Here is a 26390-nt window from a genome sequence, read left to right on the forward strand (position 1 = left end):
TAGGCCGAGACCGCGAGACCGTGGAATGGGTCCGAGGCGTTTGCGAACACCGAAGGGCGTTCTACCGAGGGATGAAAGAAATTATTCATTTCGAACCGAACCGATGTTTGCGAACGTTCCGACAACCAACACGACACGAAGACGTCGCGAGCTAGTCCACGGTGCACACGGTGGAAGCAGTCTGGCAAGTCACTTGGCCCCGCATCCTCCGGTGTGCTACTAGTGTGCTACCGAGGCCTGGTACAAGCCTGGCACATACATGGCATCGTAAAGTAGCTCGGGACTTGTAGGGCAGGTACCGACAATACATTCGCTGCTGCTGCTGCTGGTAGAGTGCCTCGAGCTAGACATTCCCATTCCCATTTCCCGGTGACTCGTACAAGCAGCGAGCACATGACGCAGCACTCTCCGCCTTTGGCCGTTACGTGGCATCTTCTGACTGTCGCCGGTGTGCCGCTGGTTGTGCTGGAGCAAAATAAAAACTGAACCAAGGACCAAAACAACGTACCGGACGAGTGGAAATCCCGGAGCAATGCTTGGGGGTTCCTGAGGGGTTGCAACTATAATAACAGCCTGGTACCGTACATTACCGGCCTGGCATTGCGTCCCTGGCGCCGGCTAAGAAATTGATTTCCCGTTCCGTTTAGCCAGACTGGAAGCTCCGGTCCCACCCTCGGGGAGGGGATCATCCTGTCTGCCCCACTCCATCGCCCCCGTTCACCGCGGACACGACAAGTTGTTGCTGGCAACAATCGTACAATTGATACTCACTGTTTCTCTTGCCTTCTTTTTCTCTTTCTCTCTCTCTCTATTACAACATGACTTCCGGTAGCGTACTGAGAAGGGTTTCGGAGAGACACGATGGATTGGATTTACCTGGTGAAGGTGATGGTGGCGATGGTGGTGGAACTGAGACAGATGTGATTTGCAAATGTGATTTCGGCCTGCGCTTGTGCGCTTCATTGTAACGGTTTCGTCATTCGAATGAAGGGGAAGGGATTCCGCTGATGGATAGAAGCAATCAACTGGAACCAACGGGCAGTGGTGTGGCTTGAAGGTGAATAGTGGTATTGACGGAACGGCATGTGAAGGTTTTGAGGGTTTCAGTTTTGAATTTTCGTGTTGTTTTTTTTGTTTGGTGGTCAGCGATTGGTGCGATTGTCAGTTAATGCTTGCAGACACGTAAGAATCAACATTTGAGCAGTTGAATCGAATGTTTTTAGAGCAACGTTTGGTAATAAGCCTGGTAAATAATAGTGTTCCAATTGCTAGGAATAGCTAATAGTGTTCCAATTGCTAGGTATGCTTCTTCGAACATAAAACATACGAGAGAAAATGAATCATTCTGTTTCTAAGTGATAAGAAATAGCTGAACGTTTGCTAGAAATGCTTAAATAGCATTTCGGGATGAGTACCTATCATAAATTATTGCTGCAAATAGGAAACTCCCAAACACAAGGGAGTATCTACTGGTTTCGGGTTTCTTTCTAACGTTTCTGCTTGAAATGTAGATCAGTCTTCCTTTCAAGGATTCATTAAGGATTTTACTTTGTGGTAATTGCTTAACCATTCAAAACAATTTACTTGAACATTGTTTTTTATAATTTTGCATTTCAATATCTGATACGATTTCACAACGCTACCATTGTGAAAATTTATGGAGGCCAATTAAAAGAACAGCTTGAGCATTCGTTGAGTGGTTGAGCTTTCATAAGCTACTTGCGACATTAATTAAAAATATTACGAATCCAGCTAAACCCCAGAGTAATTAGAAGTTCAGTAGCAAAGGTTTTCATAACAACTTTATGCTAAAACTTTAAGTATTTACCGGTTAAACGGTCATTTGCAACTAATATTATACGATTTGTATAAGTTACTGTCATTTCGACAACATATCCAATAAACTTCTATAAAGTTCTCACATTATAACATACATTAGCATGATATAAGAACAATAATATCAGAACTGTAGAGTTGCATCTAACACCATCGCATAAAATAACCTCGCGGCATAGCTCAATTCTCGTTTACACACCAAAAGCGAGGATTGACACCGTACGATGTTATCCCGTTTCGATAACGAGTTTGCGAAAACCCGCTCTGAAACCCAATTTTACAGCTGTTATTTACGAGACGGTTGCACGCTGAATCCATCGACCATTTTATGCTTCTTCACCCCGACTAAAGGGTAGTCACCAACACCAAAACCACCAACATTCTATCTATAGCACTGCCGGGAGTAATGTCACCGGGCGCCATTAGGACAGTAAAGGCTTTAGGATTCTAAAACGACTCGTCGCTGGGTGGATCCGAGGACATGTGTTGTAGGCAACTGGCGTGAGTGTCGGTGTGCGATGTATACGAGACAAACAACGGAGTACCGAGTGTCGAGTATCGCGTCGCCACCGGAACGTGATCACGTGATGCTTGCGCCCAAAAAGCCAAACATTATGCACCGTCACGGCATGGATTTGTTCACGGCGCGGCCGTTTCTCCTCGGTGCAAATCTCGGTACTCCGGTCCAGTGGAGTGGATGGAGCGATTCTATCCGGTCCGCCCGTTAAAAAAAAGGGGGGACCTCACTTGCTCGCAACCCGATCCGATCCACCTCAGAAACGCCCATTATGAGCGATGAGTTGGCAGTTACCAACTGCCGTTTTGCGCTTGGCTCCCCCGTAGTTAGCCGCCGGCATCTCCACCCTTACATAAATCGTGACAATCCGGGCGGAGGATGTACCGTGACTTGCCAGCCGCAGCCACAAGCGGCCTTTTCGGCTTTTCTCGCGTTAAAACGTGAAGTTTTCCGCGGCGCCCGGCGCCCCGCGCACGGCCCGAAAAGTTATGACCTGCCGGATGCAGTAACAGTGCCAGGGTGGCGCTGGAAAAATTAAAAAGAAACGAAAAAAACGAAGAGATGATCGTGTAAATCAAACCGAACTGGTCGCTTGTCTGGTGGACACACTTGGACCACGGCCTACGCGGGTCTGAAAAGAAGGAGCCGCAAGTCAACGGGAAAATTGAAAGCAGCAGGCGAGGTGTGTCATCAGCCAGCACCAAGAACGATCCTCGCGGCTGTCCGGGACCATTAATAATTTCCACCTTCTTGACCTTTAGCATGAATGAGATGATAGGAACCTAAAGCTCCAGCCCGCTTAGTTCCTTTGAATAATAATAGCGAGCTGGCTGATCTGGCACTTTGCCACGTGATCGATAAAGTGCGCGACGGGTCTCGAGATGTGCAGCAGCTTCTTGCTGGAACTGGAATTGCCATTTAGCCGCGCGGGCTTTGAAGTAGAACAAAGTTTCTTCTTTTCTCTTTTCCTTTCCTTTATTCTCGGAGGTCGCTTCTCTTTGCTCTTGTGCTGGACCGGATGGTGGAGGAAATGAATGTCCGTTAAGCATATTTTTTCCCCCTTTCTACACTTTCTTTCACTTGAACTACCGGAACTGCCCGATTCATTGGAATTACTGCCTGCGTTGCTCATCTCATTATCGGCAGAGGAGATCGAGCAGGGAGAGAGAGAGAGAAAGAGAGAAAGAGAGAGAGGCGCAAAAACGAACGCAAAAAATTGCAGCAGCGTTGCAGACGCACCGAAAAAAAAGACCCCAATCATGAGATGGAGAGAGGGAAATTAAAGAAATTTATGCACTTTTCCAGTCTGAAAAAGAGTGCGCAATTTCCCTGCACATTTTTTTTTTACCAAGGTGGCTCTTTTTTGCTCCTCTTTTTCGTTTCCTTTATCTTCCCAGCATCTTCTGGTAATGAACGATCAACAGTGGGACGCAGCTTTGCGGCCAAGGTGGGAGAAGGTGCGAAGGAAAAAAGAAATTGCATCGCATCCTCCCCCCTTGGCGGTGGGGCGCGACAATTTAGTGACCGAGCAAAGTTTCCGTTTTTCTTTGCTTCAAAAGAGGTGATGGTGATGGAGAAAAACGAAGGAAATGACCAATGCATTCCCATGGAGGTGTTGGTGCAAAAAAGAAACCCTTCAATCGGACCGGAAACTTAAACTGTGCAAGGAGAGAAAAGGTAAAACACTCTCGAACAAGGGGAGCGTTCAATCCAGGCGCCAAACGAGCTCCTATTGTTTCGATTGTGGCCACTCAGGCCTGCGGCATCCACCCTGCTTGGATGGTCTGTCTGTCTCGGAAAATGGTCCGACGGTTCGGCGGTTGCCCTTTCCGATGAAGCAAATCATTCATCAAAGATCAGCCCAGACAAGACGGGATCGGGGAGGGTTGTTTAATGCTTCAGAAAAAAAAACGATGGCGATTGGTTCGGCCATTTGCTTCCGATTCTTTCGCTTTCGGTTCGTTCTTTCACCCGGTGGTTGGCTGTCCTTTGAAGAAGTTGGGCGTGAAGGCAAAGAAACAACCCCCGATCTCCCCCCCCCCTCTCTTTTGAGTTGGACAAAACTTTCTTCTTTCATCGCGAGTTTCATTCAATTATGGCGCGAAGCTAAATAGTTGCTGCCGTGCGGTGTCGAGAATGAGAAAAGGACGAGCAAAGCCAGTTGCTGGACGGACGGGGACCAAGAACGGCGTTGGAAAAGCATCAAAAGGAAGGCGCAGGCCAACAGTGGCCATCTTCCATCGCTTGCAATGAAGCGAATCTGTTAATTAATATTGAACAGCGCTCACTTTTTGGTTGGCGGCCGGTACCGTCGGAACAGCCAAGGCCTACTCGGTAGTTTCCATTCTCCAAAAGCTCTCCTTTGATGCTTTTGCTCAAGGAGGCTTGAAACGAGATAGCTGCCAGAGTGGAAAATGGTGGTGTGGTCATGTTGCACTTGGCTTTCGGTTTGCTTTGGAATTCCCAGTGCAGCTCACTGGCAACGACGAAACGAAAGAAAACAGAACGGAAAGCGATCGACGAAAACTAAATTGAATTTCGCCCTTGCACTGAAATTGATTTTATTTGAATTTCATTTGTCTTATAGTGCGACGTCTTGCAGCGCTGCGAGCCTTCTCCTCGAGCGCGTTTCGTTATTGAATTAAGTTTTATTCGCCATTTTCATTCCCAACACTCTCTCTCTCTCCCTCACATGTGAGTTCAGGGGTATTGTTTAGGAAGCAAAGACCGCAAAAATGGTGCACTCAGATGCTAACCGGATGTGATAAGTGGTCCTAGCACTATTTTCCGATGTTTTTCTTTTTTTAACTTGTTATCTTTCACCAGAAACCACACTGCATGGAGCTTATCGAGTATTGGAGATGTTCTTTCCATTAGAATTTGCGGTACGGACTGGCCAAGCGTTGAGCGGAAACAAAAAGCTCTCCTAGATGGCGATCATTTATCCGTTGTGCTGTTCGCCAATAGATTAATCGATCATAATCCTATTTATCTCATAAAACCCTACATAAAATGCGTTCGAAATGCAATAGATTATTCCGACCCATCAAACAATGGTGAAATATTTTCAAAGAGTTTAATAATTTGAGACAATGGATAATGCGCTTTGTTCTAGCGTCCCAATGAGTCAGTTTTTCAACCTGGTAAACAATAATCGAATTCATAAATTCAAAACATTCTTAGCACACTTAATGCCTTATTGTGTTCTGCTCATCCTCGCTTATCTCGAACATAGTCAAATTAATTCTTCAAGTGTTCACCTCTCAGTCAAAAGTTCTGACTCCAACACTTGGATTGCATTTGGTTAATTTTCCATCTGCTGCTCCCTCGAGCACAAGTTTTGCTCGTTGATGTCGTTATTGTCCATCCATCGCCTCTTATCGGACGGTTGAGTGAATCGCACATCCATATCAGCCACTATCCTCCCACTCAACCCAGTACAGAACGCATATGCTGTCCCTGACAGGCAAAGTTTGATCTGGAAAACCGCCGTGAACACCGGACCATCCATCATTTTCAAGCCAAAAACTGACAGAGCAGAGCCACCAACCGTAACGGTTCGTATCTCTTCACCACCCGGGAGAGCTTTATCTGGTTTTGCGTGAATACCGTTATCCTTGCACGCTTCACGCCCCTTCACGGTTTGCCATGGCCTGGCCAAAAATTATGATAAATGCACTGCAGGTTGCTGCCATTCATTAAGGGCTTTGAATTGTAAATAATGAGTGCCCCCGGCTAAAGCGTTTGCGGTGCACCCGATGAGTTTGGTGTGACTTCATTTGGGTCCAGTGCTCTCTCTCTCTCTCTCTCCTTCTTTCTCTCTGGCTGTCTCTCTTGGATGGTATTAACGTTTTGTTCGTGGCTCGACAGTTCATTTTGTGCAGCTGCAACGAGGGGACTTTTTACTTTCAATCAGCACTAATCACTGCATACCAACAAATGAATCATTTTCACAGCGGTAACCAGCCCCTCCACGCAGCCTCCAGATCTCATTTCCACGTTTCGGCTTAGCAAACATGGAACTCGGCCCATGGATGCGTCCGAAGTGCCTTTGGATCGGTTGCCATATTTTACCGACGTTCCGTGCAACACATTTCTCTCTCTCTCTCTCGCCCCTTAGATGGCCTTTGGTTTCACGGATGAAGAAGTCCTGGCATTTGCTCGCCTGCCACTAGGTCCAGCAGGTCCGCCGGTGGTCCCTTTTGTGACGACGAAATTTCCAAAGCGATTTTGCTCCCAAAAGATGAAGATTCCGCTCGGTCGACCATTGCAATTTTACGGCCAGTCCCGAAAGTTGGTTCCTTGGGCTCCGTGAATGCTGTGCTGACTGTGCTACGTAGGCCGGTGCATTTGGAGGCCGACCTACCTACCTGGTGGTCATTTGGTGCTACCGATGCCATCGACCGCAACTGCGCTGGGGAGATTTATGGTTGGGAGTTTTGCACGACACAAGCACTGACGGGCAATTCCTCGGAAGTTGCAGTTAGACAGAAGGTTAGTGTCAAGCAGTGGCTACAGTGATTTTCGAAATCATTTAAGGTGATAAATTAAAGGACCACAGCATTAGTATGTTACGGCTGTTATTTGGAACAAGAATGTTTAATTCGGGTAAATGTTTAGGCACGTTATCCTGTCGTGAAAGCACTACCACGCATGCTTAAAATGATCAATCAATTCATACATGCAACAATGATTGTGTCATTAATACTGATTATTTTCTGCAGCAGGCTACATTTACGCAATATTCTTGGTTTATACATTGCAATATACTTTCAAATTCTTCCAAAAAGTTATACAAACCAAATCAACAACAAAGTCAACAAAGTAAGGAGTCATTTTCGGTTAAATCAACCAATAATATTCAGCAAATTTTGACCAAAAATGTAAGCGTGCAATGGTTTGCTTCTAACAAATGAAAAAGCAATGTTTATGCTCTTTTTAACTAACACTGCACGAACCACAAACATTGCGCAAGTGTGAATGGATTGGATTGAAGCGACGGATACAGTTTGTTGAATTTATGAACATCCAATAAATCCATTAAAAAATAATAAACAACTCTCCAATAAATTGTTCCATTTGTTCAATTCAATTCTATCTGTAGCAATCTATCTGAAGCGTCTAAATGCAGGCATAACATGTTGGGACTCGTCTATTGGAATACCTTTGAAGACTTCATCCTTTTATTCGAATTATAAAGCTATCCGAGTCCTTGGATTAGCTCAGGCAAGTTATTCAATTTTTTTTGTTTCTAAAATAAAAGTCTATAAAATTGCATTATTTTTTGATGGTATATTACATAAAAAATTGTTTAATATAGGCAGCCATAATCGCTTATCAAACTGGCAACCGCACCATCCTTCTACAGAGCTGCAGGGTAATCGCGTCTATCAGAAGAGTTTCACCGTGAGCTACTGCTTCTAACAAGGCGGCGCTGATGTGCTAGTAGCCAATGCAGACAGACTACCGGCTGCAGTTACAGTGAACGCCCGCGAAGCCAGCATCAGCACGGCGATGAGCCGGAAACCGGAAGCCAGACAACTGCGCCGCGACGTGATAAAATGGCGAAAGCATATTTGTACCTTTTCTTGTGTTCCACCATCCACAGCATGCCCCTTTCCATTGTCTTTCTACCGTGCCGTGCTGAGTCTGGTCCCTTTGCTCACCTTATACCATATGCCAACCCACCAGCATCCGGAGTATCATAGCGCACGGTGGTGGTGGTGATGGCGACGACCAAAAGATGTCCAGTATTTACTTGACCTAACCCTGAACGATCAAGGGAGCTTGGAAGGTGGTGGTAGAGGTGTGCGAAGTTTATGGCAATGGCTAGACACTTCCGCGCCCTCCAATCCCCGTTCGACCTACGCTCGATCGCTCGTTAACGACGACGGAGCTCCAGGTTCAGGACGTTGGCTGGGACGCCGGGAACGAGGCGAAGATCTACTGCCATCGCCGGTTGCATTCTGCACTCTCGGCCATTTGAAACCATCCACTGACGAGACCGGACCTCCACGTACTCGCTCCCTCCACAATCGTTTCGTTCCGATGGTCTGGTTTCTGGCTCTCTCTCTCTCTCTCTCTCTCTCCTCGGGGGATGGTACCATCGGACCTTGGTTCTTCGACGGCACTGATTTCGGCCAACACTGGGCAACCGGGATTTCTTTGACCTTTTCGTAGCACCCACAGCAGCATCCCTCTATAGTGACCACGTGCGACCTGTGCTCGCCTGCACGGGCGCGCTGTTCGATGTGTTTTGGGAGAAGATTTATGTCCCGGATCGCCATTGAGAGTCGGTCCGGCGCTTTTTGGTGGTGTGCATGGACCGCTGACTGCCTCCAGCGCACATCCATGGCACATGACCGGGGCACGTATTAGCTGGTAGGGAACTGCTGCGCCGTATTTCCGATCAGACTCCGTTTTTTCCCTTCTTTTTTACCTCTCGTTTTGTTTGCACGCGCTTGACGACAGTTACTTCCGGGGGAATTGGGGGAGGGGAGCGGGGTTCCATTTTGTGTTTGACTTACGTCGCCGTGAATGGTGGTGCGGTCAATGGTGAGCCATCGCGCGCGCGGGGGTTAATGGCAACGATGAGCGAGGCTGCAACCGGGAATGCAAAATCGTGAAACAATAACACATTGATCTCGCGTCTAGGGTGAATGAATGGAGTCAGCAGAATAAAAGGATTGCCACCATTTTATCGCATTTTTTTGTTCTTGCTTACATTCCAAATGATTCTAGTTTCAATCGTGCATCGCGTGGGGGGCGTTGAAACGAATCAGATATTTCGGAACATTTCGAGAGACTCTTTATTCTCGACCAGTACGTGCCGCACTCTGGCATGTTGTGCTGTGCTAGTGGTGGAAATGAAGCGTAACTGGAATTGATTTTATATATTTTTTGCATACGTTAGGAACTAACAAACCGATTGTTAATATGTTAAGCTGAGGTCATTAAATTAGGGAACTTAATTTTGGGTCAAGTTCAGAAAATTTCTCGTTCGGATTTTGATCAGACCAGCAAAAAGGATATGCGAGAGGAAGTGCATGATGAGTACAAGATGTAAAATTTGCAGGTTTGTTAATATGTTTAGTATTCTAGCACTGGATGGAAAACTCAATTCTTTGCTAATGCTGCAACGCTAAAATAATGTTGATTTCATATCTTTCATGGCCTGCAACCACCAATGCGTACTTCGAGGAATGGGAACCAAAACCCACGAAACCAGGATTAGTAAGCATGAAGGCCAATTATTAAAAAGAATACCTTCTCCAAGGTAGAAATACGCTACCGTTACCGCTTTGCGAAACATGTGTATACAAGAGAAGAAAACTTTGAAAAAAAAAACAAACTTTGAGAGCAGGAATGTTTTGTATAGCCTTTGCTAGCACACTAGAAGGCCACGCGGCACTGAATAGAGCACTTCGCTAGTTTGAGGTCAGTTTTTCAGCCAATAACGATTCGATTTCATGTTGGTACATTTGAAACGTGCCTTAATTAAACAATGCTACCTGCTATCCCATCACGAAGAGTAAAGTGTGTTCGTGAACAAGTTGTTTCAAGCGATTCCCTGTTGCTCGGATGGTCCGATGGTTTCGTCCATTTCCATCGAGCAATATTTCACAAAAGCATCAGTTACAAGTTCAGTTGTTGCAGGTTGGATTTATGCCACCCAGCATTGAAAACACCATAGAAGCATCAATTGAAATAGCAAAAAGTGAACGATTCGGCCTTATGCAGCCTTGATGAAGCTTCATCCTTTATCCGTTTTTGCAGACGGAGTGGCTGTGCCACTTTCAACCTTTGCTTAATCGAAAGAGGAATTTGACTACCAAAAAACCTCCAACTGGAAACAGTTCAGACTCAGAAGGCAATAGAAGGTATTTCACCCCAAAAACTATGCCATACCATGCCACTCTTCATTAAATTTCGGCCACAGTCCTCGCATCCCTGGCTCATCTCCTCGGCCACACTTGGAATGTAATATTGAATGACCGGTATCGTGCCAACATTTCCAGAACCGGAACAGAGCACCAGTATCATCACGATCAGTCCCAAAGCAAACGAACCAACGATAACATTCCTTTCTTGTGTAGTTTTTTGAAAGCGCAGGAAGCAAAATGTCCCCATCATCGTCGAGCGTGATGCTTCGAACGAATTAAAAATTATTAAAATTCGCAACGCTTTGCGACCGGCTCGGAGCAGCCTAGTGTCCGAGTCGAGCCATCGAGCACACCATGCCGTTGCTGCGCAACATAAGCGAGCGGTGTACGAACAAGGACGGACGGACCAGAGCTGTGCTCTATCGCTTTCATCTCTCGCCGGAACACCGGATCTGGCAATTCAGGATCTTGGTTGCCATATTGTAGATCCCGTCCCGTCACGCGTAGAACCAACCAATTCCCCTCTTTTCCCCCGGACCTTACGTGCTGGTCTGTTTCGTTTGTTTCGGTTCTTTGTCGGTTTCTGTCTTTGTCTCTTTTGTTTTTTTTTTAACTTTAGTTTGAACAAACCTCCGGTACACCAACCGGATGGTGTGGATGCCGTTGTCAGTGTCGTCCGAAGGAAGGAAACCTCTTCCCAAGGAGACGAACCCAAAAAACAGTGTCCCAGACTGTTGCGACAGTTGTTTTTAGATTGTTTCATAACTGTTCCCGGTGGTGTGGGGGTTTGTTTTTGGTGTCGAACACACATCATTGTGACGTGGAGGCCACGGGATGGCCTGGGAGCTGACTGGCGAAGAGGATGGTCAGAGCACCCCACCCTCCCTGTCCGATGGTTCCGACTCTCCCGCTTCCGGTCTGTGCATAGTTGGTGCGCTGCTGCTGCTGCTGCTGCTACTAGTTGGTGATTCACTTTCTTATCAACATTTTCACAGAGCCAACAGTTGGTCCAGTTGGTTTATTTAAACTTTTCATCCTCCTCCCCCCCCCCCCCCTCGTAAGAACCACCCTCCGCTGAAAACCGGTGCCCTAATTTATCGCCATTCGAGTGAAAGTCACGTACCGCAAGCTCATTATTATCCTTCATATCCTTTCGTTCTCATCCATTCGGGCAAACCGTTTTGTGTCAGGCACGTCACGGGCCACGGGACCGGGACTTTGGGCTGTCGGACACTGTCGGCCGTGTTATGCCAGCGTTGCAACCGGTTGAGCAATGATTGAGTTATGTGGGGTTTACGGGGTTTTCCTTCCCGTACTCTCTCAAAACTCAATGAAACATAAAAGTTTATCCAAAAAATGTTGATGCCGCTGCAGGGAAGCAGCAGGACTCGATCGACGTTATCGTGGCTTAAAATTACTTCGTCCCGTTGCTTCGTGCAATTCCGAATGTCACTCGTGGTAGTCATGATCGACATTATCGGCAGCGACTCAATGTAACTCGCATGAAAAAAAAACGCAAAGGTAGCATTAACTATTGAAAGCACAATCGAGAAATCGATCTCGCGTTGGTGAAAGTGCAATGGAGGGGGTCTCTTTCTCTCTGACATTGTAAAATACTACAAAGAAGCAAACGCACCGTCGACCATCGACAATTGCACTCTGTGTGTGCACCGCGCGTTTCCAGGAAAAGTGGATAATTTGCCATCATTTTCCCACACATTTTCTCTGTCTCTTCTTCATTTTCTTCCTCCCCCATTCGTAGTTTGGACCTGGTCGCACCTGAGTGCCACGAGCACATCGTGAAATCCCATTCATCATCATTTTTAATGATATCCCGGGGGCGGGGCGGAAAAAAATGGATTGCCTGCTCTTCGGTGGCCCGTGGGACGATTGACAATTGAACCCCACGGACGGTGCCCATTATCGCGACAGTGTCACGATTGGATAGGGGAAGGAGGAGAAGGAGGAGGCAGCGTGTGACTCGCATCGTTGAATTATTAACCTCGTAATGGGATTGCTGTACGCTGCATGACAATTGCACTCCGATGCCCGCCAAAGGTCCTCGACAAATACTTTTCTCGTTTTTCCATTTTTTTGTTGTTTTGCCTTCGCTTACGATATACTCACCGACGCGGAATATGATGGACAGTTTTTGGGGTTTTGGGAGGGGGGGGAGGGGTGGTGGTAGTGGACATCATTGGTTATCATTTGGTGGAGCCAACTCGCCAGCACAAATTAAATTCCGTCCGAGCGAAAACGAGCTGGACCGGAAGTTAATCAACGAGTGGCCATTTTTCGTGTCGGTGAGGGGATGATGGGGACCTTTTACTTACGTTTCACATCAGTAATGCTGGAAAACATCGAAATGAACTCATGCAGAGAGAGGGAAAACAAAGCACATGAAGTGGAATGAAGGAATATAAGGCTCAACCGAAAAGAGTGATGATGAATGGCTTGGTGCAGCTGTCAATGGTGTATGTGACATTATCAATCAACAAGCGCATCGCAGCGCATGGCGGGGACAGTTGACGAGATCGAGAGAGAGGCAGTTCTTTGTTTTTCAGAAATTTTATTCAAAAATGTTTTGCCTCATTATTGATCGCTTGATCGCACGCGCACACTAGCTGGTTTACAGGGGTATTTGCTTGGTTTGAATGCTTGCTCTTTCCTGCCGAAGCAGCTTCTCTTTGTTTCTTTGCTGTGCAACCAAACCTTGCTCGCTGTCCTTTGATTTTACGTTATCCTTCCACAAGGGTTTCGAGGCTTTTGAATTTCGGCTGCGAGCTCGTTTGGACCGACAAAACCCTTATCAAACCCTTAACGGTACCTCGAACAGGATCGTTTTTTTACTGTGCACCTCACTGCTATTGTTGCGAGCGCTGCGCTCATTACAGAATCTACAACCTCCGTGTTCCCTTTTCTTTTGGGTGCTTCGCAATGAGCGTTCTTCGATCTTTTGGTAATTGATTTGTGCGCTTTCGGATCCGTGCCTTCAAACTGACTGTTTGCTACCATCAAACCACCTTCATCCCCTTTTTTTGGGGATTCCTTTCGCTATTGTTTCACAGCGGCCACCGTTTCCGTTGCGATTGTTTTCTAAATTCGTTTTTTCGTTCCTAGCCAAAAACCTAGCCACCGATAGGGCTAGAGCGGGTGTGAAGGGTGGTAAGGGTGTGTTTGTGGGTGGCGTGAATAACTCGCAAGCACTGTTTGAGCGTTTTCTTTCAAACATTCCTCCAATGTTGACCTGCGCGCGACCTGTGGTTTGGCAGCTTTTTTTTTTGACGAGGAGTGCGGGTGAGGACTCAGAATATTCAGCGAGCGCCTCATTCCGACTCCCATGGGCCATTGTTGCACACTTCGTTAAACAATGTTCGAGCAAACCGCACACGCGCTCGGGCCCATTATTTACAGTCCGTTTGGTTCGTTTTATTCCTGGGGGGAATCGAGCTGACCGAGCGAGCGGTGCTCCGAATGTGTAGTCAATTCCTCCCGGCCTTCCGTGGCCTTTTCTCTGCCTAGCAAACTACCGAAAAGGAATGCTGGAACCCATGAGATGACCAAGACTCCCGGTGGAATTCCTGTTTCACTCATATGGAACCACGATCCTACATTCTTTCGCACAACCTTCCTGTGACAAGTCGGTTGTCCCGTGTTGTGCTGTCCCTGTTTTTTTTTCTGTGGACCAAACGAAATGATGTTGCACGCCCCATTGTGTTTTTTTTCGATTCTTTTTGAGCAAGTTTTAAGCATTTTCCCCTCACTCGATTGCCCGTGCTTCCGCCTCGTGCTTAATTAATGGTTGTTGTATCCCGCCGTAATTCATCGTCAGTATCGGCATCGTCATCGTCATCACTACAGTCTTATAGGTTAGTATGTTACAGCGAACATTGCATCGATTGCGCGGCACCACCACCATCCACACCACGCCTGGGTGGATTGGGGGTGAAGAACGATTTACAATCTATCGGATCACTAGGCTTCTCACTCTTTACTTCCTTGCGTTGCGTACATACACTCTTACGTGCACAGGCGCGCACACACAATACACAAATTTATATACATTTCCGATTTCATCCGATTTTTGGTTATTTGTTTTGAAGCATTCTAATGCGGTTTATAGTTTTATGCTGCTGGCCAGCCCTATCCCACAATGGGCCGCTTGCCCGTTCAGTTATTTGTTTAAATTACTGGTTCCATTGCTTTTTAGTGAATGTGGTTTTTTTTTTGTTTCAGTCCCATGATGCTGCCAGGCTAGCAGCCCTGCGCGCTTGAGCGCTGGAGCGCTGGAGCATTTGGCGCAGTTATAGTTTGTCGAGCAAATTGGAGACGAGCAGCGGTGCTAGCGCTCCGTTCGACTCCAGTGCCGGTGCACTCGTCCGAGGGCGCTGTTTGTGCGGTTTGTGCCGTGATTTGGACCATTTTTTCGCTTTCCCACCGGATGAAGACGAAGAGGAGGAGGAGGAGGAGGAGGAGGAGGAGGAAGAGGAGGAGGAGGAGGAAGTGGCTGCTGACGGTGACGGTGACGGTGACGAGCTGCAGCAAGCTGCGGCGGCAGGTGCCGCCAGTTTGCAGCCTTTCAGCGAGCTTGGCAGATGCTCGGATCGATTGCAGTGTGGCGTGCGCAAGATGCGTATACTGATCTCGGCCGGTGGTTCCGTCTCACCAGAGGCGACAGACGCGGTACCTCCCTCGTAGTGACGACCACGTGGTACGCTCTGTTTGGAGAAAAGGGGGAAAACAAAATGAAGAGAAAGTGAGGAAAGCAGAAGATGGCAAAAGATGATGATTATCGATGAAGCACAGAAAACGGAATCAATCGTCGTTGTCGTCGTCGTCGTTCTCAGGTACTCGTAAAAAAAAAAACAAAATACTGGCGCCTCCATCACGCATTCAAGAGGTTCCGGGCGCCTCCATCGCACAATCGCACCGTGGCAGAACAATAAAAGCGCGACGCGCGGGGGGGGCGGCTCACCGGGTGCGGCACATAAAAATCACGGCCAATCAGTGGCAAATCCATCACAAGAGTCACTTGTGCCGCTTGCCTCGTTGCTGAAAGCGCCCGGGCGAATGAGAAGGATGTGGCGCGAAATCACTTACGCAATCTTTTATGCTACCGGCAGGCTCGGTGCTGCGACATGGCGGTCCTGGTGCTGGTGCTGATCCTGCTGCTCGATGCGCCCCTGGTCGCTGCTGGTCCTTGGTGCGGCTCCGTCCTTCCACCGTCGTTCCGGGGCTCGATGATGAGCTGGGAATGTTGTCGGTGGTGCTCGCCGTCGGCGTCGCACTACCGCCACTGTCGTATATCATCGCCCGGTTACGGAGCTCGTGCTTGATGCTCCAATCACGCAGATAGATATCGTTCTGTATCGGTATGCCGCCGTTCGATAAGCGAACTATAAATTGCCATCTGGGAAAATGGGGAGATTTATAGACGTGAACGAACGAACGGTTGAAAAGGCGAGACAGAGTCACATACAGACACACACACACACACACCAACACGCACACATACATACATTCGTACACATACAATAGAATACAGTACAAAGAAGGATCGAGCGTTTGTGTAGATGGTAGACGGGAACGATCCGTGGAATGAAGCCGGATTGTCTCGACCACACGCCCGACCAAAGGCCGACTTCGGGCTCGTAAATTCACAGCCTCCTTTCACGGTGGCTCCTTTCCTCTTGCACCCGTTCCTTTCGTTTTCTTCAGTTTCCCCACCAGCGTTTGGCGTTGCAAATCACGTTGGGCTGTGATCCTCTGTGGTGGCTTTGCTGGCTGGCTAGACGGTGAACCGGTAGTAGTGCTGGCTACAAAACCACTTCCCAGGAGCCGGTTTGCTGCCTGGGCTAGATGGATGGATGAGAAATCGGTTCACAGACGCAACGCAACCATGATCGACAAAGTGCGAATCTGACAGAAAAGGAGGTCACGAGCTCAGCGCCTGAAGGTGAAGGCCACTTTCTTTCTCTTTCTCTCTCTGTCTCTCTCTCTCTCTCTCTCTCTCTCTCTCTCTCTATCGTTACCGTTGCCAAGGATCAAGAATGTCGTCTCACCATCAGCGATGGAAATAAATTATAAATTATTCCTCTCGTCCTGTACCCCAGTTTTGCATTCATGCGCCTTGCACTGTTGGGTAGCAGGCGTATGGATGTTCCACCCTTGGCCTCCACCACCCAATCACCAGTTACTAGTTGCAATCATCAACTGGGCCACCGCGGTGAACAGGTCGAGGTGCTCACCTTTTCCCTGAACAGAAGGAGATGGATTATTGCTTTATGAACCACGTCGCTCTCTCTTTTTCTCTCTCTCTCTCTCTCTCTCTCTCTCTCTCTCTATCGTTACCGTTGCCAAGGATCAAGAATGTCGTCTCACCATCAGCGATGGAAATGAATTATAAATTATTCCTCTCGTCCTGTGTCCCCGTTTTGCATCCAAGTGCCTTGCACTGTTGCGTAGCAGGCGTATGGATGTTCCACCCTTGGCTTCCACCACCCAATCACCAGTTACTAGTTGCAATCGTCAACTGGGCCAGCGCAGTGAACAGGTCGAGGTGCTCACCTTTTCCCTGAACAGAAGGGGATGGATTATTGCTTTATGAACCACGTCGCTCTCTCCTTTTCTCTCTCTCTCTCTCTCTCTCTCTCTCTCTCTCTCACTCTCAAGCGACCAGGTATACGTAGGTGGAGAGGTCCTCTGGTCGCCACAGTTTCAATTTAATACCAGAGTGTCATTACTAGACAGACAGCATGGCAGCTGGCATACCAAAGCGTGGAGGCGCCGAGGGTTGGATCAGCCGAGGGAGAGCGAGCTCGTGACAATGTTACATTGATTGCAGACATTGGCACTCCGGGACGCTTGCCGGCGGGAGGATAATTTACAAATGCAATCGTGCTGGCGAGATGGATTGGCATAATGTGGATGACTTCGACTTCAACTTCGAAGAGGCAAAGGGCAGCAGTGCCACAAAAGGGACAGGGATGAAGCAGGATGAGAATCAGACGGATTCCCCGGTTATGATTTGATTCGCTCGAGATTGCATTAAACAATTGCCTGGATAGTGATGTTCCTGCAAATCGGTAATGCAATCTATTTTCTCGTTTCATTTCTCGGAAGCGAACGCTAGGCGAGAGAGTAGTTCTGTGGCTTTTTAGCGATTGGCAATACGGTTCACCGATCAGAACGTGATTTCAATCCTTTGTGGAGATGTCTTTATGGGTTTTAAAGTGAATCTTCAGTAAGGCGCTGAGGATTCACTTTAAACGCTTGATTACAATGAAACCACAAAACAGTGAAGTCAGTAATGGTGTTATGATTGTAAAAAGGAGCGCGATTGATTGTTGGAGATGTCAGATTAGGATTTTTCATCGTAAGACGCACAATGCGTCTGATAAAATGAAAGTTTCCGCTTTTGCAATATCGCAACATGACACAAAGCCCTCAGATCTAAACGTAATGTTACTAAAATAGGAAAGATACTACAGTGAACCGCCATATTAAATTAAATCAGTTGCTCTTCCATGCGCATTATAATTTAATAAGTCCATTAATAAGACACTTATTAGTCAAAAGTGGAAGCTGATGCAATTGACGTCGTATTAAATGTGGTTCAATAGCTTACTCTTAGCGGCCAATGCTTGTTGGAACATACGAACTTAATTGATTCAATCACAGGGAAATGCATGCATGAATAGCAGTGCATAAATTGGATTTCTGTTTAGAAATTTTCTCATGCAATCCCATGGTCTTAGGGACTCGACAGAATTATGTTTTGGAATGCGATATCTGTCTACCACATGATGGAACGTTTAGGCCTAAACTGTCTAAGCACATTGTTTCGATCAACAAATAGAACTGATTAATTATTTGCATGTCATTCGTTGCAAGATTGCCCTATGGAGGGAGAATTACAACCTCATAGACAATTCCACGGTAACGAAAATTTGTTCGAAATCAAACGCTCGCACATTCCAGCAACCACCCAGCAAATTGTGGCTCATTATCCCGAACGCAATTACCCCAGTATCGTGCAATTGAATGGATCGATCAAATTAGCGAAGGCAGATGTTTTGGCAGAATTCAAATGAAAAGCCAGTCTGCCAACCGGCTTTACGCCTGATTTATTTCCAAATCAATTTTACATCCAGCCCAGCCTAGCCCATTCAGCATTCCGACGTTTTTCCCCCCACCAGCGAATGTTTGCAAGCTGATTGACGCCGAAACTTTTCACCATCATCACGCGCGCGGTGCGCATTCCAGGGAAATCGCTAAAAGGTCCACTTCGGGCGCGCTTGTTTCCAACTCGCATAAATCAAACAAACCACGTCGTAACAGGGGAACGTTCGGAGTGCGGGCATCCCTCACAAAACAGCGAGTAATGTTGATCGGCCGATGGATGCGGAATCGGATCGATTCGATTCGATTGAAATGTTTCGATAAATCGGCACCGAACCGCTTCTAATAGCGAACACCCATCATGGTGATGATCGACAAATACAGATGTCATCGGTGCTCGTGTAGTATCACCATCAGCACCAGTACCAGCCGGTGGTCTGTGGTTGTAAAATTTGTTAAACAATCGAAATTATCATACTCCACTTAACCCCTTGGGCCAAATGAGACCATCAAATCCGGCCAGCACCCCAAACATCCCCACTGTCCCAGTTTTCCTTTGAAACCCGAGGTAGCAATTGTCTGGCGACCAGACGGATTGATTAATGCCGGATGGAATGGCCGGGATGGGAGGAAAATCGAAATGAAATTGTATCACCGACGAGTAGCGATGGCCTAAGCATGTTGAAGGGTCGCACTCACTCACTCACCATACGCAGACACACGCAGACAACGGGGAAGTGGGCCTTGGCCGCTTACCTCAGAACCATTTGGTGTAGACGCGCCTGCTGGCCCATCCGGCGCAGGCACCGGCAGGCTCCAATCACGGATAATTGATGAGTTTCCATTATTCGGATCCCTTCCTGGTACTGTTTGATCGCCTCGAGCAGCATGCCTGTGTGTGTCCGTGTCCGGAAAGAGCGATGAAACACAGATAAGCGTTAACGACGACGACGAAACGAACGTGATGGAACGAGGAGCGGGAAAGCGAGGAAAGGAAATAACAACAACAGCGAACAACCAAAAAAAAAAAGTGGTGGAAGGATAACAAAGCGGAAACCCAGGCGAGGCCTTTTGTGCGACAAAGATCTCGCCAGTGTGTAGCCAGTCTGTGCTTGTTCGTGTGTAATGGCCATTGATCACCAGTTTGAGGGATGAGGAAGTGGGGGGGAGGGGGGGGGGTGAGGGTGGATAAATAATTGACGCCACGTACTTTGCTCCATCAGCCAGTCGCCGTACTGTCGCCGGAGGTCCGCATTGTACGGGCTAAGGTGGACGATCCGGGCCAACAGCTGACCGGCCTGCCACCGTTGGCCCCCGTACAGCTTCACCAGCTCCAGATACGCACCGACGAACAGTGGTTCGAGCTGGATGCACCGTTCCAGCATCCGGATTGCGTCACTCGTACGATTCGATTTCCTGTGTCCCCGACCCGACCGACCGTCCAAGAAGAGAAGCAAAAAAAGAGAAGAAAAAGAAGAAGAAGAAAGAGAAACAAATGTTAGCGCGTATTGCGTCCTTCGGCGTGAAGTGCGCGTGAGTGTGCCGGAATCGCAATTCTTCATTTTGTTTATTCGTGTTCTTATGCTCGCCAGCATAGCTCACATCGTTTAAGGGGCATGATCACGATAGTGACTAATAAAAATAGAACCAAAAAATGTTACTACCGTGGCCACTTTAAGATCGAAATTGCTTCTGTACAGTTCGGTTTGATATTCGCTGTAAAGTACTGTCAAAAGGCCACATAATAATATTAAAAGACCAAATGTTTCACTTTGTAAACCTGTTGCTACAAAAACAATTTGAAGAGAAAGGAAGTGTTCTGTTTAAAATTGAGTTTAAGTGTTGTTAATATATCTATCCCTCATTTCTGTCGTGCAAAAACGTGTTTTTTGTATTCGCGAACCGAAATTGGCGCTTTGTTTTCCTCTAACTCCCAGTAATGAGTGTTTGGGGCGAGTTACAAAACCAATTTACTACCGTGGCCGAGGACCTTTAGATGAGTTCAAGAGCAGCTCTATTAGATAGGTTTGCTTGCAAGAGCAGACTGGCCTTTTTTAAGATGTACTTAGGATGAACTCGTAAGCCCATGAACTCTACAGAGAGCATTAGACCGCCGTGCTTCCGGTGCAGGCACGTGTCTACCCTTGGGTTGGTCATTTTTTGCGATGACCAGGGTCCATCTTCCGGTACGGCACCGCTATGAATATTTGATAATCCTTTTCCAATGGTTTGCTGTGGCAGCTAACGAAATCGTCTTCCGACGGTAAGTGCCTCTCTCTCTTGTAAACAGCGTCCTTGCGCTCTTTCCTTCTCTCTTTCCATCGTCGTTTCTACCTCTAATCACAGCTCCTCAGCTGCTCATCGCACGCCGGGGCGGGGATAGCAGCATAAAAACAGAAGAAAAAAACGGAACGGCTTCCGAATAAACGGAACGGAAGGCAGCAAATCTTTGGGAACGCGCACCGAGTGCGTCACCGGAATCGAGCTCCGTAGTAAACCGATCGAGCGTACTTTTCTCCGCACTTTTCCCCCTGGCCCGGCGGTCTGGGCAGCCAATAATGGCGACGATCATTATCGTCAAGATGATGGGGATGATGTAAGCTGTTTCTTGTTTTATGGCTCAGCCTTCACCTCCCCTCCGTCCCCGGTGGGTCGTTAATTTTGATGAGACATCGCGGAACGGGCACTTTGATGTGCTGGTGTGTACTGGTGTGGGTGCGCTGGAGTGATAGCGATGAGACGACCATCGGTGGTTGACAGTCGGTGAAGTTTACAAACAGAAGGATCATCGGTTAAGTGCCGTTGGACCGCACACGGTGAACTGAAGGACGACTCAACGACGTGGACACCATGATCGGCGTGACGCGGTGGTGGTGGTTTTCGGTTCCGCGTCAGCATAATCGTGCGCGCACCATCGCCATCGTCGTTGTCGCTGGCGTTAAATTTATGCTGCCCACTTGACGGGTGGAGCAACTTGAATCGACAAAGTAGCCGGAGCCGGCCAGTTGGAAGATGGCCAACTTGCCGGATCTACCGATGCACCGATGATGGTACGCGAATGGATGCCACAAACAAAGTGCCAGTGCCGGTGGTAAAGTGTGGCACCCGGTGGATGGTGGAATGGCAAATGGTTACAACATTTTGTCAGCTTCCTACTCAGCGGTTCGGGTTTCAGCTTCCGTTGCTGGTGCTGTTCGTGATGTTTTTCGTTTCTCTCTCTCTTTTTTTTGTGTCTCCAGCCGGTCCAACCGATGGCCACGGGCAATGACAAAGTGAAACCAGGCCAAGTAGTGTGGTTTTTGGTAAAGAGAAGAGTTTGTTTGCGATGGCGAGATGTAGTTTCGTTGCGCATTCAGCTTCACTCGCTTTCTAATGTTTTTGGCGGGCGATGGGGAGGTGGAGTGCTTAATGAAAACAGTTTCTTGCTCAGTGAGCAATATGCACCGGCAGCTGATTTATTGGAGCGCTGATGGTGTAACATAGCGATGGAACAGTGCCAGCTGCTTGCTGAGCTTGTAATTACCATTACCAAAAACAAACTGTGTAAGTGAGTGAAGGTTGTGCTGGATTAAAGCACTCTTTATTGCCTTGTAGTGCATCCCAAAGAGATCTCAATGATGTATGGTTGTGGAGACAGCAATGTATTTCATTCTGGACAGATAACTGCCGAAGATAGATAGTAATCGATTTCTCGTAGAGTACCGATATAAAGGAGAGATTGCACGGCAAAAACGATGCGCCAACTGCTAAAATAGCTTGTCAATAATTTGTAAAAAGTTAGATATTAAAAAAAAATTAATTTATTGTTCTACGCAACGTATCTCCGCCTTCGAACCCTAAAATCTGTGGAAAAATTATATAAAAACAAAGGCAATCAAATGACTACAGGTTATCGTGAGTGTTTTCCCTGAAGCCAAACACTAATTTCAGATATCCACAGTCACCAATTAGCTGCGAAGCCGGTCACCATCGAATGCTGTAATATTTCGCCAATCGAAACTGTGGCTTTTATGCGTCATTAATACCGGAACATATTTCACTCAAAATCAAACACTATCCATAGATCTTAAAATATCGCTTTAATGTTCACTCGAAACTAATGGATTACTTTTTCCCACCCCATAAACCAACTTCACCCGCAACGCAACGAGTGAAATGCGATGAGAAGCATTCAATACCATCAATTCCATTGCGTTACATTGTGTCTCTGCAAAAAAAAAAATGAAACCTCATCGTAATAAAGTGTCAAGCTGTTGAACTATTTCCAGAGAAGGCCATCCGGGCAGCGAGTGTCGAGCGAGGCACGACAAATGCAAATGAAGTCCGGGAAGGGAAAACTTTATCCCCGTTCTCGGAAACGCCATTCCCGGACATTAACTTCCACTAACGAGAGCGAGGCCGAGGGCCGAGTCCGGGTCCCCCTCCCGTAATCTTCGAGGGCAGCGAAATGGCGCAAGCCATGCCTGCCCATTGGAATTACAATGTTTTCACATTCCGGGCCGGCTTTCCAAGGTATTTCAATTACTTCCACAGTCTAGCCATCGTGAGTGCGCGCCTCGACTGGACCTCATTTTCCTGGCAGTTCTCTTCCGGGAATCGGTGGCAACCCGGTGGGTCCGTGGACTGCAAAGCTTCATCGATGCACTTCTCTTCCTCGAACGCGAGTGTTGGAATTTCTTCGGATATTTCGAATGAATTCGGGACCTCACATTTATCGGTGATTGGATTTGTGTTTTTGTGTGTTTGGACTGCAAAGTGTACGCAATTTTAACGCTTCCTCCACGTTGCCAGCTAGCCATCACCGTAATCTGTACATCTTTCAGGCTCTAGAACTGATAGAATGGTTCATAGAACATTTTTTAGTCCAACGCTGCAGCTGTTTCGAACGGAACAATGTTATCTCCAAACAGGACGTTCATGGCAAGAGCGCCACAAACTCCACGCAAAAAGTGAACAAAGATCCAAGCAAGCGCTTCGCTCTGCAGAGAACAGGGTGAAAGCCCGTGGGGTTACCGAGGGCAGCGTAGCACTCTGGGGAAAGCTTTAGTTTTAGGGCTGGAGCAAGCGGGGAATTAATGCCGACGCACCGAGCTGGCAATTATAATTTCTAAGCCGGTACTAATCGTTTAAGTAGCGGAACACCTGCTGCTGCTGCTGCTGTTGCCCCAGCTTCCTTGGTGCCAGGAGCTAGCTCGGTTGCTACAGCGCCTGGACCACGGCAAACGGATTTACTCCCAAAGGAGCAACCGCCAGACCAGACCGGCGACGATGAGGATAAGCAACAAGGCGAACACCAGACGGCAGCGAGTACGCAACCGAAGGATTCTTTCTCTGTTTCCTTCCCGCGTATTATGCTGCTACATAGAGGGCAGCTACGGTTGGGGGCATGGTGCTCCCAAGGGGAAGGGATGCGCCGAGATGTTGTCCGGATAGACAGTCCCGGGGTGGTGGCGAACAGTGAGCGACTTAAGCAAACGATAGGATTAAAGTATAATTAAAGAAACGTAGAACGATGACGAGCTACGAGTACGGTGCGCCAGCTTAGATAGCGACCAGATAACGGCAACGGCCGGGCCAGTACACCGGTGTGCCGAGGGTTTGTTGGTCGCCGAACGTTTCACCAGAACGTCATGCACACCCCCATCCTTACTCTCCATGACTGAAGCACGATGGTGCTTTTAATTTTCTCCAATTACAGCTGCCACGGTCTCGGAAAGCTGGTTTTTTAGCTAAGCGTTTTCCACGCTTTTAATTCGCGCACAAATGTCGAAGTAACGAGTGCCGGTAGAGTAATTGAATCGCAGAGTCACTTCCAAGCGTGAATCGTCACGCAAATGGTGCGATGGCTTGGCTGAAGTGAGGTGAAAGCAGCTGGTAGCGTGGATATCATCGGTTGAATCTGTTTTGTTCGGTGAATAACTGTGGCAACATTTCTAAAACGCATGGAACGTGATGTGGCAGATCCACCGTGGAGCGTACCTACATCTCATGTTCAATATTGAAAGCATCCGTGGAAAACAAGCTCCATCCTAGTGGAGTGCGAGATTTAAGTATCTCTTCTCCATGTCGAATGGTAATACAGATCTAGAAAAAAGCATGATTTTTATCAAGAAAAAAAGAGAAAGGGTTTTTAAATTCTCTGTTTGCATTCATCGTTTTGCATTCTATATGCTATGCCCTCGTGTGAACAGAACAACTTTCATGGTTTGGGTCGATGAAAATCAAAATGGTAATAAAAAGTACCGTTAAGTAATTCTAAAAATCAGATAATCCGTACTTGAACAATCTCACCTAGTTTATTTCATAAGCGCATAAGATCGTAGCTTTGAGTGAAACAACATTCTCATGAGTATTGTGTTTTACGTTTGATTTGTTATATTTTGGTATTGCACTCCATCGCTTTCATGCTGGTTTTAAAACGACAAAACATTAAAAATTATGTAGATTGAATTCTAGAAACTATCACATGAAGTGAAGGCACCGAGAACTACAATATGATGAGTAATGGTTTAATGTTTCAATAAGGCCTTCAAGGTTGCCCCCAAAATAGCAAATGACCTACAAACAATGAAATCAATTCCAATGACACCACAACCATGCTTTGCTAGTTTACTTTGCGTATATCAAACAGATGGCGTACGTAACGAGCGACAACTTTGTTTGCCAAACTGGTGTAACGCATCCGCCGTGTGCCACCCCTTAAAACAGCTCAGCACAAACTGTTATACACCCATCCATTCGACCAGCTCGAGCCCTAGATGAACTACCACCAAGTGAGAGAACCTTTTAATGCTTCGTAATCCCAAATTCCCTGATTCAATTACGGCTGTGTGAGAGCGAGCGTAGCCACTGGAAAAACGGTCAAATATTTGTACGAAAAAGAAGAAAAAAAATGGGAAAAAGAAAACACCGAAACATCGAAACAGCCCCCTAGGAGGGGGTGGGATATGGTAGCACAATGGGAAGCAAATTGGTTGTCACCGAGCCACAGAGCAAACTGCAACCGAGCCGGAACACCCGATGGCACGGAGGCTGCGCGCAGGAGCATCCTCGAAGCTCGACGACATGACCATGTACACCCCGCCCTTGGTCCCTTGTTTCCTCTGCATCCCAACCCCCGGCCCTGCGAACTTACCGGTATAATTGGCCTAGATTGTAGTGGGCGTTAATGTGTTCGGATGAATATTTGATCGCTTCCCGAAAGTGATACTCGGCCGCCTCGAAGCGGGCCATCAGTGTGCCGAGGTTGTTGTGTGCGCTGGCGTACGATGGCCAGAGGCGCAGCGCCTCCCGGTAGTGAGCGATGGCCGGTTCCGGTTGGGCCGAGTCCCGCAGGAAATTGCCGAAATTGTAGTGCATTTTGGCGTTGTGCGGTAGCGTCTGCAGTCCCGAACTGTTGCCAGCGTGGCAAGGGAAGAAAGAGAGAGAGAAAGAGTGTGAGAGAGAGCAAGGTTAGCATTTTAATTGATTTCCATTGGCCCGATACATACCGAAGCAGCGCCTCCCGTGAACTCCAGTCTTGGTTTCGGGCAAAGGTTTTCAGACAGCCGGCCACGATCAGTACGGTGGCCGCCAGTAGCATCGGTTTGCGTAGAATAGCAAACCGTTCCCACAGTCGCTGTGCGCCGTAAACGACGAGGATCAGGCAACCCATACTGGAATGGAGGAAATGGCCATTATGGTTTAGAAACATGGAGAAATTTATGGAACCGGCTGCAGCGCGCTACATAACAATTTTATTTCTATGCTGCCTATTAGAGGGGCCCTAAAAAAGGTTTATTTCTGAAGATTTCTTGTGACGAAATCATATGATTAAAAAATGTCTACTAGATGTCATATTGAGGAGTATTTGCATATTGATATTGAGGAGTATTTGCATGGATTTAAGGATTAACACGATTAGGAATTTAACACGATAATCTGTAAAGGATTAGCCCTTAAGATGATTGACACTTATGGATTCACTTCAGTCCTTTCTATCATTTTTCTTTTACATTCTCCCTCCCTCTCTTTTAAACTCTAAAGACCTTTTG

General features: G+C 47.3%; 1 protein-coding gene across 1 annotated transcript in view; it reads right to left on the reverse strand.

The window, feature by feature from the left end:
- Positions 1-12829: 12829 nt before the first annotated feature.
- LOC126576415 (protein O-mannosyl-transferase TMTC1-like) overlaps positions 12830-26390 on the reverse strand; it is a 68159-nt gene continuing 54598 nt past the window's right edge. The window contains exons 7-12 of the mRNA XM_050237678.1: positions 25848-26012; positions 25493-25750; positions 19568-19773; positions 19114-19249; positions 15337-15646; positions 12830-14954 (exon numbers count right to left, since the gene is read on the reverse strand). Coding sequence (XP_050093635.1) covers positions 14541-14954; positions 15337-15646; positions 19114-19249; positions 19568-19773; positions 25493-25750; positions 25848-26012 — 1489 coding nt within the window. The 3' untranslated portion in view covers positions 12830-14540. The remainder of the gene's footprint in view (positions 14955-15336; positions 15647-19113; positions 19250-19567; positions 19774-25492; positions 25751-25847; positions 26013-26390) is intronic.

Source organism: Anopheles aquasalis, chromosome 3 (genome assembly GCF_943734665.1).
Source record: "Anopheles aquasalis chromosome 3, idAnoAquaMG_Q_19, whole genome shotgun sequence".
Taxonomy (NCBI): Eukaryota; Metazoa; Arthropoda; class Insecta; order Diptera; family Culicidae; genus Anopheles; species Anopheles aquasalis.